The sequence below is a fragment of the Staurois parvus genome, unplaced genomic scaffold (genome assembly GCF_062004578.1).
Source record: "Staurois parvus isolate SC_StPar_1 unplaced genomic scaffold, SC_StPar_1.0 ptg000172l, whole genome shotgun sequence".
Lineage (NCBI taxonomy): Eukaryota > Metazoa > Chordata > Amphibia > Anura > Ranidae > Staurois > Staurois parvus.
The window spans coordinates 5,570,362-5,588,728 of NW_028317968.1; the positions used below are offsets into that span (position 1 = coordinate 5,570,362).

At 42.3% G+C, this 18,367-nt stretch overlaps 1 protein-coding gene across 2 annotated transcripts in view; it reads right to left on the bottom strand.

Annotated features, from left to right (window-relative positions):
* The window catches only part of ULK2 (unc-51 like autophagy activating kinase 2), a 163,035-nt gene that overhangs the window by 127,651 nt on the left and 17,017 nt on the right, over positions 1-18,367 (bottom strand). For both annotated transcript variants that reach the window (XM_089676621.1, XM_089676620.1), the window contains exon 3: positions 4,702-4,743. In XM_089676621.1, the coding sequence (XP_089532747.1) occupies positions 4,702-4,743 (42 nt within the window). The remainder of the gene's footprint in view (positions 1-4,701; positions 4,744-18,367) is intronic.

Below are 18,367 nucleotides of genomic sequence, written 5' to 3' on the forward strand. Positions count from 1 at the left end.
TCACAAAGCACAGAGATGCATCTGCAGAAAGCCCAGGGGAAATTTACAGCACTATCAGTCATTAAGTAAGGCGTTCTTTACACGGCCAACACTGTACAGGAAGAACTGCAGTGGCTTTTAAATGGACATTTAGTTTGCCAGATTTTATCCCCCTATATATAAAATTTCAAAAGAAAGAAAGAATTCCTTAGAAATTGATCACATTCAAATATAATGGGAAAAACCATTGATATCTTGAGCTACATTTTACACTTGGAGTTCCCTATCCAATACCAATGAGATACCACTGCTTCTATTACTGCCTGTACAAAAGGTGGATTAATACAAAGGGCTCAAAAAAACCATACAAAGATACAAAAGGTTAGAATTTCAGGCATACCAGTGGCCAGGGCTAGACTAAATTTTGTGCCCTAGGCACGACCAGCTACTTGCACCACCTTCCTAGTATAAATCCCCCCAATCCCACCTCCTAGCACATATCCCCTTAAATCCTCCTCCTAGTACAACTGCCTCCAAATTACCCTTCCCAGCACAATTCCTTCCACCCCACCCAAATCACCCCCCCTAGCACAAATCCTCCTCACCTAACACAGCCCCTCCCAATCCCCCCATTCTCCCTTTTAGCACATATTCCCCCCAATCTCCCCTCCAAACAAATCCCCCCAACCCTTCCTCCCACCACAAACCCCCCCCCCCATCCTCTCTCCCGACACAAATCCCCAATCCCTTTCCTTAGCGTGAATCTCTTCCCAGCACCAATCCTCTACCTTCAATCCCCCCACCTAGGGCAAATTCCCCCAAATCACTCCTCTAGCTGAAACCCCCTTCCCCCTTTCTAGCACAAATCCAACCCAATCCCCCCCCGCCAACTTACAGGTGGGAAGCCAGATAGAGGTGCGGGTTGTGCTGTGCTCTCACTCCTGTCAGTGGAGTGAGCCTCCATACAGCAGATAACACAGGATTGCTCTTGGATCGGACTGTACAGTTTGATTATCCCTTCCCATGATCATTTATCTCTTGGGAGCAGGGAGCCTGGGAATGAATCAAACACTGAACATGCCCATGTAAAAGCGATCCTGTGTCATCTGCTTTATGGAGGATAGCTCCATGGACAGGAGAGGAGAGCACAGCCTGCACCTCCCGGCTCTTTCCTGTCAATTCTCCTTTGCAGCCTTCACTGCTCCAGGCTTCTCTCCAGTTGTCTCAGCTGTGAGTACAGGGATGAGGGAAGGCACTCAGCGGCCAGGCACAGCACACAGGCACGTAGCCTTTTTATGCTCCTATTGTTCTTATCATTTGTGAATTTTCTATGTAGCCGCAGGATTGATCTAAAGCAGGGGTCTTCAAACTTTCTAAACAAAGGGCCAGTTTACTGTTCTTCAGACTTTAGGAGGCCCAGACTGTGACAAGCAGGAGTGGAAAATGCACTGACAACAGTGGAAGTAGACAAGGTCTCAGGCATGGTGGTCAGTAGGATTATATAGGGCCTATGGTCAGTAGGAGGAATAGTGCCCTTCACTGGTGTCAAAGGGAGAAATAGTGCCCCAGGAGGAATGGCGCCCCTATAATTGGTGTCAGCGGGAGGATACAGCGCCCCGGCACTGGTGTCAGCGGGAGGATACAGCGCCCCGGCACTGGTGTCAGCGGGAGGATACAGCGCCCCGGCACTGGTGTCAGCGGGAGGATACAGCGCCCCGGCACTGGTGTCAGCGGGAGGATACAGCGCCCCGGCACTGGTGTCAGCGGGAGGATACAGCGCCCCGGCACTGGTGTCAGCGGGAGGATACAGCGCCCCGGCACTGGTGTCAGCGGGAGGATACAGCGCCCCGGCACTGGTGTCAGCGGGAGGATACAGCGCCCCGGCACTGGTGTCAGCGGGAGGATACAGCGCCCCGGCACTGGTGTCAGCGGGAGGAAACAGCGCCCCGACACTGGTGTCAGCGGGAGGAAACAGCGCCCCGACACTGGTGTCAGCGGGAGGAAACAGCGCCCCGACACTGGTGTCAGCGGGAGGAAACAGCGCCCCGACACTGGTGTCAGCGGGAGGAAACAGCGCCCCGACACTGGTGTCAGCGGGAGGAAACAGCGCCCCGACACTGGTGTCAGCGGGAGGAAACAGCGCCCCGACACTGGTGTCAGCGGGAGGAAACAGCGCCCCGACACTGGTGTCAGCGGGAGGAAACAGCGCCCCGACACTGGTGTCAGCGGGAGGAAACAGCGCCCCGACACTGGTGTCAGCGGGAGGAAACAGCGCCCCGACACTGGTGTCAGCGGGAGGAAACAGCGCCCCGACACTGGTGTCAGCGGGAGGAAACAGCGCCCCGACACTGGTGTCAGCGGGAGGAAACAGCGCCCCGACACTGGTGTCAGCGGGAGGAAACAGCGCCCCGACACTGGTGTCAGTGGGAGGAAACAGCGCCCCGACACTGGTGTCAGCGGGAGGAAACAGCGCCCCGACACTGGTGTCAGCGGGAGGAAACAGCGCCCCGACACTGGTGTCAGCGGGAGGGAGAGCGCCCCGACACTGGTGTCAGCGGGAGGGAGAGCGCCCCGACACTGGTGTCAGCGGGAGGGAGAGCGCCCCGACACTGGTATCAGCGGGAGGGAGAGCGCCCCGACAATGGTATCAGCGGGAGGGAGAGTGCCCCGACACTGGTGTCAGCGGGAGGAAATAGTGCCCCAGCATTGGTGTCAGTGAAAGGAATAATGCCCCGACATTAGTGTCAGTGGGAGGAATAATACCCTTCGACATTGGTGTCAGTGGGAGGAATAATGCTCTACAACATTGGTGTCAGTGGGAGGAATAATACCCTTCGACATTGGTGTCAGTGGGAGGAATAGTGCCTCATTGTTTAATCCCCATAAAGTTGGTAAGGTTAAAAAAAAAAAAAAAAAAAAAAGACACCAATCCATCCAGTTCAACCTGAGAGCATGTGTGTGTGAGTATGCTTGTTTTTAAATCAGTGGGATGAAGTATGCCCCATCGTTGGTGTCGGTGGAAGGAATAAGGCTCCATCATTGTTTTCAGTGGAAGACTTGTGCCCTATAATTGTTGTTAGAGGGAGAAATAGTACCTCATATCAGTGAAAGGAACAGCGAGCCACAGTTTGGAGACCACTAATTTAAAGGATCAATACTTTATTTTAGAAGTAAAATCTCTCTAACACTGAAACATGGCTTTATAATACTGGCAAGCTACATACTCTGAGGGGCTTCCCATGTACAATAAGGTAGTTGCTATTTACTACTCTTTTCCTTTTTATATTTGGTGTAAGCTAGATATCAATACATGTTACATGCACATAATGATTCCCTAGAAATACTGAAATTGGGAATTCCATACACTGCTGTTTTTGAGGGTGGAATCTAGAATATAGACAGTTGTAGTCTAATCGATTTTGGTTACATCTATACAGGTTTGCGTATTTATTCCACCATATGGCACCTCCAGGATCTTGTGATTTGTCCTGCCTGGGTGTTTGCTGATGGGGGAATCACCAGGGCTTGAGATAAAGATGTTTTTTATTGGCAAACATGATGCAAGAACACCCTTGATAAGCAAGCGAGGGATTTGGTACACGATTGTAGTTGTCTGTAAATATATGCTATGAGTTGTAACCTTAAACCCGGTTCACATATATGCGAACTGGATACGTTTTGACATGTGAACCAAACAGACTTTCCATAGAGCCAGTTCATATGTGTGGGCAGGCCACATTTTAATTTTAAAAAGAGTCAAGTACAATTTTCAGTCCAGTTGAAGTGTGATTTCAAGAGTGATACACTTTGAAAATTTGCACCTAAACTGCTCAACAATACCGCACCGGACTTTTACAAATCACACTGAAACCGAAACCGCACATATGTGGACCCAGTCTTAATGTATTCTCCATAGATACCAATAGTCTCTCTCTCTCTCCTGAAGAAAGATTCAGAAGAATCCCCAAAGTTTGCATAATTCTGGATATATTCACTATGTGTTACACAATATACTATGTGAAATAATGGAGATGTGATCTAGAGTTACGTAAAAATGTGTTGTTCAATATGTTTTAATTATGTACATTTTAAAGAATTGCTGTAATAATAAACATTTATGATTTTACACGTGTTTGGTTATGGAATGCCTAAAAAGCCCCAAATACTTTTGGTAACACGTAGTATATTCTAGAGGGATGTTGGCACTTCTATTTACATAAGGTTCTCCCTGCTTCTTTATTTATATGCAATGTGCACGTTTGCTGCAAGTAGTATATTTGTTAGATAATGACCAATTTCATCTTTGCCTAAATGAGATTTTATCACGATGGTCAAGTACTGGTACATATTAGGGCCATGGGATCAATCTCAAAGTATTTAAAATGGCAAGACTGCTGTTAAATAGATTAATGTTTGACTGTGATAATACTTTCTTTTACTAGGAAATAATCCCAGGACAACTGATGCCAATAGATGTGTTACTATCACGATGCAAAATTGACCAGATCCCAAAACATTGTCATGAATTTAGCAACATATAGCTTGCATAAGACGGACTTTGATAATTATATTATTGATTTCTATTTGGTTGGTTCACGCAGTTATTGCATCATTGATTTTTGCTATAAAAATAGTGTTATTGCATGTTCAAAAGATGTGTTGAAGCCAGAGGCTTGGTATAAAACATGCTCAGCTAAAGCAGAAGATTTTTTTCAGTCTTACCTGAACATCATAAAGAGCCACAATGTTTTCATGTTGCAGTTCCTGTAATTAAAACAAAAGAATTTACCGTCAGAACAGAATAAAAAGGATTCTTTCCTTTAAATCTACATTTGTAGTTTAGAAAAGTACTAGAGAGAGCTAAAACTACTCAATAGGCCTTATGTACATAAGGGTCTAGCATGTCTGTGGTTCTATCCAAAAATGATGTTCTACTGCCAAAGAGGTCACAGGATTAGCTGGCTTTTACTTATGAACAAAACAAAAACATACAGCAGTTCCCAGCTTTCTGAGATGGAAGAAAGACACTTTAGAAAAAAAAGGTTTCCTTGTCTCACACCTGCTTTCATATCTTTCATTTCAGATATATAAAACAGAAAGATTGCTGCAGATATTTATAATATGCAGCATTTGCCTGCCAGTTTAGGCCCCATGCCATGTACCAAAAGCACTGACATCAGCTCTTATATGAACGAAGCCTGAAAACTTTGATTGATACTTAAATCCCCACCACCACCTCCATCTCTGTCTGACCACAGTGTTGATGAAAACGTAAGGCTGAACTGTTGGTCTATCTTGGCGACACTCAATTCTTCATATCTCATATCCAGAGAGCTGGATGGTGATGCAGAAATTCACTGTAGTAGCCTGTACAACATAGTCACTTTGGTCTCTTCTTCTGTGTGCTGCTCGAGTGACATGTCATCTGTAAACTGAACACGGGATAGATCACTCAATACCTTCGCCATTCAGAAAACAGTGTTTTTTATCTATATCTATAGATTTATATCTATAGATCTATATATATATATATATATATATATATATATATATATATATATATATATATATATATATATATATATCTCTATATATATTTATATATTACAAACACACACACACATATACTCATTCCTACTTTGACGGATATCATTAGAGCAAGTGTCCCGCTAGAACATTTCCCCTCTATTCATGTTCTAGTGACAACTCAAAAATTTTGATCTTCCCTTTCAGTTCTGGTGACACTGGTCACTAGGACAAAACAGAATTAGGCTGGGTACACACTATAAGAAAAATTCAGTACGAGGAACGATCGTTCAATTTTTGTATAGTGTGTATATAACTATCGACATCCGATTCTTTCCAAAACAAAAGTTTCTGATGGGACAAACTCCAAAATGTTTCTTGTACTTAAACAGAACTAATGATTTTTGTTTAATGTATACTGTTTTTGTACAAGAAAAAAATCGGATACGAAAGACTGTGCGTGATCAGAAACAAACAATCTATGCTACAATGTTTCTAGATCAAACAAAAAAAAAAAAAGCCTGTGTCATTTGAGAAATTTCATACAATTAGTATGACTTGCTGTGAAACATCGAGGAAAACCAGACTGTTCACTCAATTTTCTTATAGTGTGTACCTAGCTTTAGGAATACAAGACATAAATAAAAATCTCACTGGCATTCTTAAAAAAATAAACTTTGGCTCTTATAGCAATTAGTAGTTCCCTTTCTTTGCATTGCAGAACTGTTCCCTAAATGGAGTTTGAAAACATTTGCACAAATTTATATAAAGGATGTACAAAAATAGACCGTGTAGACAACACCCAAAACCTCTAAATTTATTATAATACAAACAAGAAGCACGTGGCTTTAATTATTCTCAGGATTGCCAGAATATTTACTACCACAGATGGAGAAACCAAAATCAGCACTTCAAAACCTTTTTTTTTTTTTTTTTTAGGTAGGCTGTAGAATACATTAGCTAAACATAAGTACATTATTGCTTTAGCACGTTTCTCCATATACAGACATGGCTGAAAGACTTCATTATAGATGGGGTTGGCTGTCTAGGGGCATAACTGGGCAATCAGCAGAGAACTGGAAACTGACAGCTGATGCTGAACTGACAGCTAGCTTTATAGGCTACAACCAAATCAGATACAATAGTTTCAGGAGTTCATTGCCATAGGCTTGATTTTGGAGTTAAGTCCTGATTCACGCCTATGCGTGTTGCGATTGATACAATATTCTGGAGTCTCACAGGACCCCTTCATCAGGCATGTGACCAATACAATTTTCCAGAGGTTTGTTTGAACATGCTTTTTTATGTGTTTTGAGTTATTTTTGCCAATAGGAAAGTATTGAGTGTAACTTTGAGTGCCAGAGCGTGTACAGTTGCATCAAAGTAGTGCAGGAACATTTTCGAAGTCACAGCAACTTTGGCACTCAAGTTGCATCAAGGTAGTGCAAGAACATTTTCAGAGATTGTGAAGTAGCATCAAAGTCACACTCAGTACTTTCCTATTGCCAAAAACTAATTACAGTTCCATTGAATTCTGTTGCATCAAAAACGCAGTCTGCTGTGGGAAAAAACCTCATTGAAGGTGTGAACCAGGCCTAAATGTACAGCAATTTTAAGCTAGCCTAGTGCATCACCACTAGTGACACTATTTTGAGCCCAAGACAAATATTAGTCATCTTTGTATCTAAAGCCAACACTTTGTTAAAGCTTTGGATACAGTAGTGAGGGATTAAAGCCCAACTCCTGGCATGGTTATCTTCATTATGTTCACAGCGGCCATTCTCATTCCTCAGAAGCACATCACAGTCATGCGTTTGTTCTTCTATGCCCTGCAAATGAATCTGTTTACATTTAAAAAGTACATATCCTGCTGTACTTCCTGGCTGCTCCGGATGGAAATACTGGTGTGTCATAGACCCTAGCACTACAGTCATGACTCCACACCCCTCTCCTGGTTTTTTTTTTTCACGTGACACCAAGCTAACAGATGGGAAGCCTCACTTTCGTCATTCACTGAATGCTCTGCAAGTAATACGGAGTCATGGCAGAGCTTACTGAGCTTTAAAGAGTGCAAATTGTTGGTGCTCACTGAGCTGGTGCCTCTGTGACTGAAGTTGTCAATGTATTTGCCGTGTCGCGCGGTACAGTATTAAAAATTTTGACAGCATACACAGTTTACAGGAAAACATCATCTGATAAGCATAAGAGCAGTCAGCATGGTCAACTGACCGAAAGAGACAAAAAGGACATTGCACAGGACTGGGACCAGGAATAAAGAGACTGCAGAGCTCAATCCCAGTCTTCCAAAGCCCATGTTCACAAAAACTGTGTAGAGAGAACTCTATACGCAAAACATTCATGGGCAAGCTGCAACTGTCAAACCACTAGTGACCGATATTAAAGCTCAGGAGACAAGAGAGTTGTTAAACATCCATAAACTGTGAACTATTGATCAATGGAAGACTGTAATTTGGTTCAATGAATTGATCTTCACTGTTCCCAACCACTGGATCTGTTCATGTGTGGCAAACTGTCCTAAGATTATGACCAGGACCATCTTGTGTCAACGGTAAAGCATGGTGGCGGTGCAATCATGGTTTGAGGAGCCATATCTTGGTATTCTGCAGGCCCCCTCATCACCTTGAAAGGTAGAGTCACTGCCAGTGACTAATGTACAAATGTGGGTCAACCATGTGTACTCCATGATGCAGACATTGTTTCTCGAAGACAACACCGTTTACCAAGACGTTAATGCTCCGATTTACACAGATGGTTTTGTCAAATCACGGTTTGACAAACATGCGGACAAAGTCTTGCACCTTCCTTGGGCGCCGCAGTCCCCAGACCTGAATATCATACAGCCACTATGGTCAATTTTGGAGAACAAGGTGTGTGTGTGTGTGTGCGTGTGTGTGTGTGTGCGTGTGTGTGCGTTACAGGGTAATATATATCTCTATCTATCTATACTACTGGGTATCAAAGGAAGCCCTGCAGAGTAGGGGCTGGGAATAGGGACAGAGACACACTGGCTAGAGAGAGATAAGCTTAGTGCAGGGAAAGGTTCCTGGGATCAGGAAAGGACCCTGTTGCCCAGCCAGCAAATGAATGAACATGTTTGCACCCTATTGTGCGGATACCTTTTACAAATTTATTTTTATTTATTTCAGGTACTTATATAGCGCTGTCCATTTACGCTGCACTTTACACATATATATTGTAAATTCACATCAGTCCCTAACCCTCAAGGGGCGTACAATCTAAGGTCCCTAACCTACATTCATACATACATATACTAGGGCCAATTTAGACAGGAGCCAATTAACCTACCAGCATGTCTTTGGAGTGTGGGAGAAAACCCACGCAGGCACAGGGAGAACATGCAAACTCCAGGCAGGTGGTGCCGTGGCTGGAATTCGAACAGACAACCCTAGTACTGCCAGGTGGAAGTGCTAACCATTTAGCCACTGTGCTGCCCCACAAACTACTTTTGATTAGCACCAGGTTGCTGTGCTGTTGATCAGTCATTCTATAAAACCAGAAATTACTACCACCCAGTTAGCCTGCCCACACAGGTATTTTTACAGTCTTGTGAGATGTAGCACAGATTACACCTTAAAGAAGATCTTTCATTATATATTTACTTCGTAGGGAAGTGTATATAGCACTTGATCTTTTTTAAATTCATCCCTTCATTTCCAAACAGCGTGATCAGAAAGGTTTTACACCACCTGTCCAACAACACTGCTAGGAAGGAGACATATTTGTGATTGACAGCTTTGAGTGTGTGTGTTTCTACACATGCACAGCTCAGCTGATCAATGACAGAGCTGCAGCGTTGTGTGAGCTGTCAGTTTTGTGAATGACCTATCAGCAATGCCGGGCTGTCTTACAGAAGGAATCACCCAACATTGCTGATTGCTCATTTATAAACCGTGAAAGCTCACACAGCAATGCAGTATTCTGTGATCCATCAGCTAAGCTGTGTATATGTAAAACCAGCCCTGATAGATACACGGAGAGCCACAGCTCTGAGTAATCCGTCACTATTATAAATGAAAAATCAATGCTGTTTGTTCATTCATAATTGTTAAAGGCCATTCAGACCTGTGACTTGGTGTAATGTGTAGATACATAGTTAGTCTGGCTGAAAAAAGACAAAAGTCTATCCAGTTCAACCATTAAAAAAAAAAAAAATTATAATCCTATACCCACAGTTGATCCAGAGGAAGGCAAAAAGACCTGGGAAAGAATGATCCAATTTGCTCCTGCAGAAAAAAAAAATTCTTCCCGATTCCCCCGAGAGGCAATCGGATATTACCTGTATCTTGTGTACACACACAAATCAGGGCCATGCACCCACAAGGATGTTACATTGGGAGAAGTGGCTTTCAGCCCCTGCACCCAAACTGAAAGCTATGAGACTAGCTGTCAGTCCCTGTGCCAATACACACATCCTTGCACAGGACACAGATTACATTGCCCCATGTGAACGAGAGCTAACATGAACAAAGGTGGCAAAAAAAAAAAAAAAAAAAAAAACACCCTCTCCACTCTATCAAAAACATAAAAAAATGGCTTTAATTTGCTATACATCCATTCACACTCAGGAACTATTCTGTTCTCACATCTACAGATCATATGACATGTCATTCTCCTCTGAAGGATTACCCAGTGTCACTTGATTATCTAAAAAAATAACAGATGCAGCATGAATGGATTTAACAAACGTCTGTATTCCTAAAATAAACATCTCCATTTGTCACTTCCACAAGCATGGATATCTCCATCAATTAACTGTGTTTATTTGTACTTGGTTTATTTTTAGGGGCTCATTTCAGCTAGCAGATGCATTCTTAGATGGTGAAAGGTTTCCTGGAGAGCTGTTCACTACTCGATTGTACAATATGTGAACTCTCAGCTGTCAGCGAGCCAAGATTCCAAATGTATCATGGCCTCACAAACCACAGATACTATACATTGAGAGCTGCTATGGCCTTTGTTTTATGCACTTCCATTGAGTCTTGTTGGGATATATTAGTCTTGGTGTAAACAATATCAAGGAGACTGGATTCACACCTACTGTATGTGTTTTTTCCCAAGTGTCTTTTTTCATTGAAATGCATCAAAGTGGGTCTTCAAAATGCATGTGGGTTAATATGCATTGTCGCATATCTGCAATGAGCGTTGCAATGCACTTTGAATTAAATGTTAACACACGTCATAAACACACATCAATATTCAATACGAGGTGATTACGAGTCTCGGCTCATATTGCTGCAAGTCTTAAAACGTGTTGACGTGTTTTAATGAGTTTCCATTGAAATCAACAAAAACAAAATTGTAGGAGGTGTGAATCCAGCCTATTCACACATTTGCGGTGAGTTAATCAACGTGTTTTAACATGTATTGCATTAAGACAGCCCATTCATTTCATTAGGTTGCCTTTTACACCAGAAGGCACCAAAAAAGGTGCATATACCATTTCTGGCAGTGCACGGCTTTGCGTCACACTGCAATGCACAAAAGGTCAGCAAAGTGCATTAGGGTGTTATGCCGAAAGATCACACCAACGCACGTTTGGGCCTTAGGGTCCACTGATATCATCATGCTGGAGTAATAGGCATGTTACCACAACACAGGGTAATGCACGTTGCCACAGACGTGTGTTGCAATGCACTGACAAAAATGCTACATGCATACATTTTTGGTGCATTGGGGAGCCCATTCAAATTATGAAGCTGCCCTAAAACAATGCATGTAAAGACACAACATAACATGCATCAACATGTGTCCCTTAATGCAAGACAATGGTGAACATGATCCCATGTTACCACAATGCACAGCAATTCTGGTCACAAGCATAAGTGTGCTGCAACACACCTGAATTAGCCTTACAGATGCATGGAAATGGCTCTCCTTCCAGCTTTGCAAGACTACACAAGGCTGCTTAAAGTTGGCTGATCGAAATTTGGCCAGTTCAGGAAGAACTGGCTGAATTTCAATCAGTGTGTGGCCGTCCCCACTCAACAAAAGTCAAATGCTTAACCTCCCTAGTGGTCTGATTATGTCCATATTTCTGTGCTCAAAGCGGTAAATTTTTTTGCACGGAAATATGTATTTTTTTTTATTGTAGGCCTGTAATTTTTAGGAATAACTCACTGAAATCTGTCTGAACAAGAGTCTAGTAAACATCCCGGGTATGTTAAAATGGGAAACACAAAATCATAAATTATAATTTAATAAATAATCATAAAAAAAAAAATATAATAATAATAAATTTAATTCAGTAATATAATCAAACCAAAAACACTGAAATTTGAAATAGAGCGCCAAGTTCGCACATCACTGAGCAAAGTCGCAAAATCGTTTTCAGTGTCTGATGACGAATTCCCCCACAAATCATTATCACTCAATTCTGCAAGTGGTTCTGATTTACTATCGCTGTTCTCTAGCTGATCTAAACCGCTTTTGACCTAAAGGGACAATTTTTGGACACCATGGACATTTTTCAGTTTCCAGGCAGAAAGAACAGTAAAAATGCAGGCAGGGCACAGGACAAAGCACTCGGGACAAAATGTATGTGAAATGGTTTGATACAGTAATGTTTTACTATGTGATTTTAGTGTATTTAGTGAATGTCACTTTTTGTCATTTTCAAATTTCCCACTGTTCCGTCTCCCGTACGTCCCAACGGTCGCAGGGGACGGAACCCAGATGACATATGCCGGCATCCGCCGGAGGACATTACAGGGGACACTGCAGGAGGGACATCGCGGGAGCACAGGACAAGGTAAGTGAAGAAGAGATCCCGGAGCAGCGCCGCATGGTAAGCCCGAGTGTAGCTTGGGGTTACCGCTTGTGGTACTGAAACTTTACCCTGAGCTACACTCGGGAATATTGCCAGGGAGGTTAATTGTAGTGGTGCATCGAAATTAAAATTCTGGTGCCGGAACCGAAAATTCAAAATGCACTTGGCCGAAAACCGTAATGCCCAGTTTTTTAAAAATGAATATATTTAAAAAAAAAACATGTGTATACACACATACAGTCAGGTCCATAAATATTGGGACATCGACACATTTCTAACATTTATGGCTCTATACACCACCACAATGGATTTGAAATGAAACGAACAAGATGTGCTTTAACTGCAGACTGTCAGCTTTAATTTGAGGGTATTTACATCCAAATCAGGTCAACGGTGTAGGAATTACAACAGTTTGCATATGTGCCTTCCACTTGTTAAGGGACCAAAAGTAATGGGACAGAATAATAATCATAAATCAAACTTTCACTTTTTAATACTTGGTTGCAAATCCTTTGCAGTCAATAACAGCCTGAAGTCTGGAACGCATAGACATCACCAGACGCTGGGTTTCATCCCTGGTGATGCTCTGCCAGGCCTCTACTGCAACTGTCTTCAGTTCCTGCTTGTTCTTGGGGCATTTTCCCTTCAGTTTTGTCTTCAGCAAGTGAAATGCATGCTCAATCGGATTCAGGTCAGGTGATTGACTTGGCCATTGCATAACATTCCACTTCTTTCCCTTCAAAAACTCTTGCTTTTGCAGTATGCTTTGGGTCATTGTCCATCTGCACTGTGAAGCGGCGTCCAATGAGTTCTGAAGCATTTGGCTGAATATGAGCAGATAATATTGCCTGAAACACTTCAGAATTCATCCTGCTGCTTTTGTCAGCAGTCACATCATCAATAAATACAAGAGAAGCAGTTCCATTGGCAGCCATAATGCCCACGCCATGACACTACCACCACCATGCTTCACTGATGAGGTGGTATGCTTAGGGTCATGAGCAGTTCCTTTCCTTCTCCATACTCTTCTCTTCCCATCACTCTAGTACAAGTTGATCTTGGTCTCATCTGTCCATAGGATGTTGTTCCAGAACTGTGAAGGCTTTTTTAGATGTGGTTTGGCAAACTCTAATCTGGCCTTCCTGTTTTTGAGGCTCACCAATGGTTTACATCTTGTGGCGAACCCTCTGTATTCACTTTGGTGAAGTCTTCTCTTGATTGTTGACTTTGACACACATACACCTAACTCCTGGAGCGTGTTCTTGATCTGGCCAACTGTTGTGAAGGGTGTTTTCTTCACCAGGGAAAGAATTCTTCGGTCATCCACCACAGTTGTTTTCCGTGGTCTTCCGGGTCTTTTGGTGTTGCTGAGCTCACCGGTGTGTTCCTTCTTTTTAAGAATGTTCCAAACAGTTGTTTTGGCCACGCCTAATATTTTTGCTGTCTCTCTGATGGGTTTTTGTTTTTTCAGCCTAATGATGGCTTGCTTCACTGATAGTGACAGCTCTTTGGATCTCATCTTGAGAGTTGACAGCAACAGATTCCAAATGCAAATAGCACACTTGAAATGAACTTTGGACCTTTTATCTGCTCATTGTAATTGGGATAATGAGGGAATAACACACACCTGGCCATGGAACAGCTGAGAAGCCAATTGTCCTATTACTTTTGGTCCCTTAACAAGTGGGAGGCACATATGCAAACTGTTGTAATTCCTACACCGTTCACCTGATTTGGATGTAAATACCCTCAAATTAAAGCTGACAGGCTGCAGTTAAAGAACAACTTGTTCGCTTCATTTCAAATCCATTGTGGTGGTGTATAGAGCCAAAAATGTTAGAATTGTGTAGATGTCCCAATATTTATGGACCTGCCTGTATATATATATATACACATATATATATACACACACACACACACACACACACACACACACACACTTCGAGTAAAAAACAAAAAAACAATATATACCCCAAGTTTTTGTAATATATGAAAGAGGATGTTACGGTGAGTAAATAGATACCCAACATGTCACACTTTAAAATTGCGCATGTTCATGGAATGGCGTGAAACTGCGGTACTTAAAAATCTCCATGGGTGATGCTTTAAAAATTTCTACAGGTTAGCAGTGTAAAGTTAAAGTGGAGGTCTAGTGTGAGAATTATTTCTCTTGCTCTGACGTTCGTGGTGATACCTCACGTGTGTGGTTTGAACACTATTTACATATGTGGGCATGGCCTACGTATGCGTTCACCACTACGTGCGAGCACAGGGACACTTTAATTTTTTTTTTTTAAAGGGACAGTGCAAAAAAAAAAAAAAAGTAAATTTAAAAAAAGTTTAAATCACTCATTTCTATTCTTATCACAAGAAATGCAAGCATCCCTTGTCATAGAAATAATTAGTGACAGGTCCTCTTTATGGAGAGATATGGGGTCAATAATACCCCACATCTCTCCTCTGCAATGTAAAGAATTGGCTCAAAAGAAAAAAAAGCATTGATCTAGTGCTTTAAAAAAATAAATAAAATAAAATGTTGTACAAATAAAAAATGCGCTAATTATTCACAAAACACGCAAGGATAAATAATAAAAATAAATGAATTCATAAATATAAACATAAGTCCAGCCACCATAATAGTGATAGTCCAATATCAACTTAATGTCAATCTTGAAAACAAACACCCATGTGCGAATCCGACACCAGATGAAATGAATACACTCACCAGAGCTATATGCTGATTATATTATAAACCAGCATGATAGCATTTTGCTCTGGGAGCGATGATCTGCAGGATATCCCAGTAGAGGAACAGCAACCAATAGTGATCCAATCAGCACATATGGAACAGCTAAGCAGCAAATGATCTTCCAATAACATGGGCAAAGCTTGAGGAATCAGAAGAGATATGATGGTGCAGTACGTTTAAAACCAGTAAAATTTTATTAATAAAGTATTGCACTCACAAAGAAGGTGTCTAGCCGACACCAGCAATGACAGCCTCTAAAATGCCACATCCACAAGGAAAAAACCAAGGGGCGAACCTCCTGCACTGCGATCAAACAGCCGACAGCTAGGAGGAACGTTCCAACGTCACATCCACTAGGCCGGTACCAGAAGGGACATCGCTCCGGTCCTCCAAGGGCATAGAGATGAGTGGAGGCCACCTTTCTTTCACTCATCTCTATGCCCAGTCCCAGGATCGTTTGATGGTTTCTCAGGTAAAGCTGAGAACTACCGAGCGGTGGCAGCAGCGGCGGGCGGGGGCGAGAGGTGGGGTTTTTTCAGCACCTGTATCTGTGCTTTTTTTCCCATATCGGCCAACGACCGAAAGGGGTGTTTTTGGCCGAAACGTTTCGGCCACCGAAATTTCGGTGCATCCCTTTTTAATTGACTTCTATCGAAGGGACATGTTGGAAAACCTTTCACAATCAGCACCTGCAGATCAATGTATTCTGACAGCGGTGAGTGCGGCTGTCAGAATACAATAACCCAGTAGGATTCCTCTATTCCCCTCAGTTTTGTGCATGAGGTCATCTTCACATTATTTTTTTCTCTCCAGTCTTCTGGCTGACCCAAAAAAAAAGTAAACCTGTATAGCCAGCTTTACTGTTCCATCTCACAATGCAAGTAATTGAGTCAGCTGACTCCCTTAAAGTAACGCACTCTCTATGTGGCCAATAACTTAACTCAAGGGTTAAAGCTCATGTAAACCTCAACAATGAACTGCTCTTATTTGGTCCCTTTTAGTCTGTAAATAGATAATTTATTCAGTTTTATCTGTTTAATAAAATGCAAAAAAACTACCTCTTGATCCTGACAGAAATCTTGTGAGCTGATAACTTCCTGTGCTGTTATCAGCTGCATTGTTCTCAGCTATCTGAGAACTACAGAATCGCACCCCTCTATATTATGGACAAGATAAAAAGGCAGAGTCTTTTATTCCCAGTCTGTTTCAGTTACTCTAATAGAGTAGGATGAGTGAGTGTTGTCATCCTAGAACTTAAAGAATCGCCAAATGAAAATAAAGATAAAGGAGATTTAACAAAAGAAAATAAGTGCAGCCACCACATTAAAGGACTGGTAAGTTGCAATATAATATAAATTTGCTAATGCTTTAAGATATGCTTTATGCAGAGGCAAAGTGATTGCACTAAGGCACTATATTTAATAAAACTGCAAAAATATGGAGAGAGTGTTCATATGAAAGTACATAAAAGTCATATAAAACATTACTTTAAAGTAGTTGTAAAGACTGAAGGTTTTTCAGCCTCCCCTTATACTTACCTGAACCAAATCTCAATCCAGCGATGTGCACAAGAGCAATGGCTCTCCCAGTTCTCTCTCTCCTCACTGGCTCCCGCTGTGGTTAATCACAGCCAGTTAGGAGGGAGTGGGGGGCAGGGCCGAGCACTCACAGACACATGGAGGCGGCTCAGGAGTGAGCGCACACACACACACACACACACACACACACACACACACACACACACACGAGTGCCCCCAGAGCGAGCAGGGCCCAAGAAGAGCAGAATTGAGGCTGCTCTGTGCAAAACCATTGCACAGAGCCAGTGAGTTTGACATTTTATTTAAAAAAAAAAAAGAAAAAAACTGAACATTAAGGTAACATCACTGTAAAGAAGAAATCCGGATATGGCATTTTTTTTACATAGTTATATAATAACTTTGTATATACCATACATGTGGAATCCCTATGGAAGCTAGAAATTACTATAGTGGACATTGCTTTTCCAGTGCTCTCCACTAGCTTCTGAGTCCCATGTCACATGGCTGCCCTATGAACACAGGAGGTCAAGCACTCAGCACAAGCTCCATTTAGGAGGTTGTTTTCCATTTTCTCAAAGAGTGCAAAGCATTCTACATTTTAACAAAGTGGAGAGCGTGATGCCACTATCCCACCTCTCCCTCTCATCCAATCAGAGAGTGCTTTGTATTCACTGAGAAAATGCAAAACATTCTCTAAATGGCGCCTGAGCAAAGCGGGCAACCTCCTGAGATCACAGTGCAGCAGGGCAGCCACTCGGTATGGTATCAAGAATCTAGTAGAGAGCACGGAATAGCAGTGTCAATGAAACCATGTATAAAATGCCATACCTATGACCTTATGTCTATGCTCAACAATGAAGGGGTTCGACCCGACTGAATATTTACTCTGTTCCCTTCCCCGTCTCCCGTATACTTTCCTGTTGTCTTTTCCTCTCGCTATAATTTTCTGAACTGCTTTCATTTCCACAACCGACTCTCATTTTCTATGGGACTTTCTATTAGCATCCTAGGGTAAGTGCTTCCCTTGCAAACTGATGCAGGTATCATTATGTTGTACACAAACAGGCCACTTTATTAGATACACCTTGCTAGTACCAGGATGGACTCCCTTTTGACTTCAGAACTGGCATAATTCTTCATGGCATAGATTTAACAAGGTGTTGGAAACACCTTCTTGGTCCATATTGACATAACATTAGTTACTGTTGCCTTCCTATCATCTCAAACCAGTCTGCCCATTCTCCACTGACTTCTGACATCAACAAGGCATTTTTATCCACACAACTGCAGCTCACTGGATATTTTCTCTTTTTCGGACCATTTTCTGTAAAACTCTAGAGATGGTTGTACGCGAAATCCCAGTAGATGAGCAGTTTCTGAAATATTCAGACCAGCCTGCCTGGCACCACCAACCATGCCACATTCAAAATCACTTAAATCCCTTTTCTTCCCCATTCTGATGCTTGGTTTGAACTTCAGCAATTTGTCTTCATTACATCTACATGCCTAAATGCATTGAGCTGCTGCCATGTGATTGGCTGATCAGCAATTTGTGTTACCAAGCAATTGAACAAGTGTACCTAATGAAGTGGCCAGTGAGTGTACATATCAATAAGGGAATAAGCATTATCACTTACTATGACCCTTCCAGGTGAGGGTTTGGTACTCTGATGCCCCTTTTTTTTGGGGGGGGGCAGATGGTAGCCTTGTATTTGGGCCTCACATGATCCCTTTTGTAGAATTAGTACTTATTTTTATACTAAAATT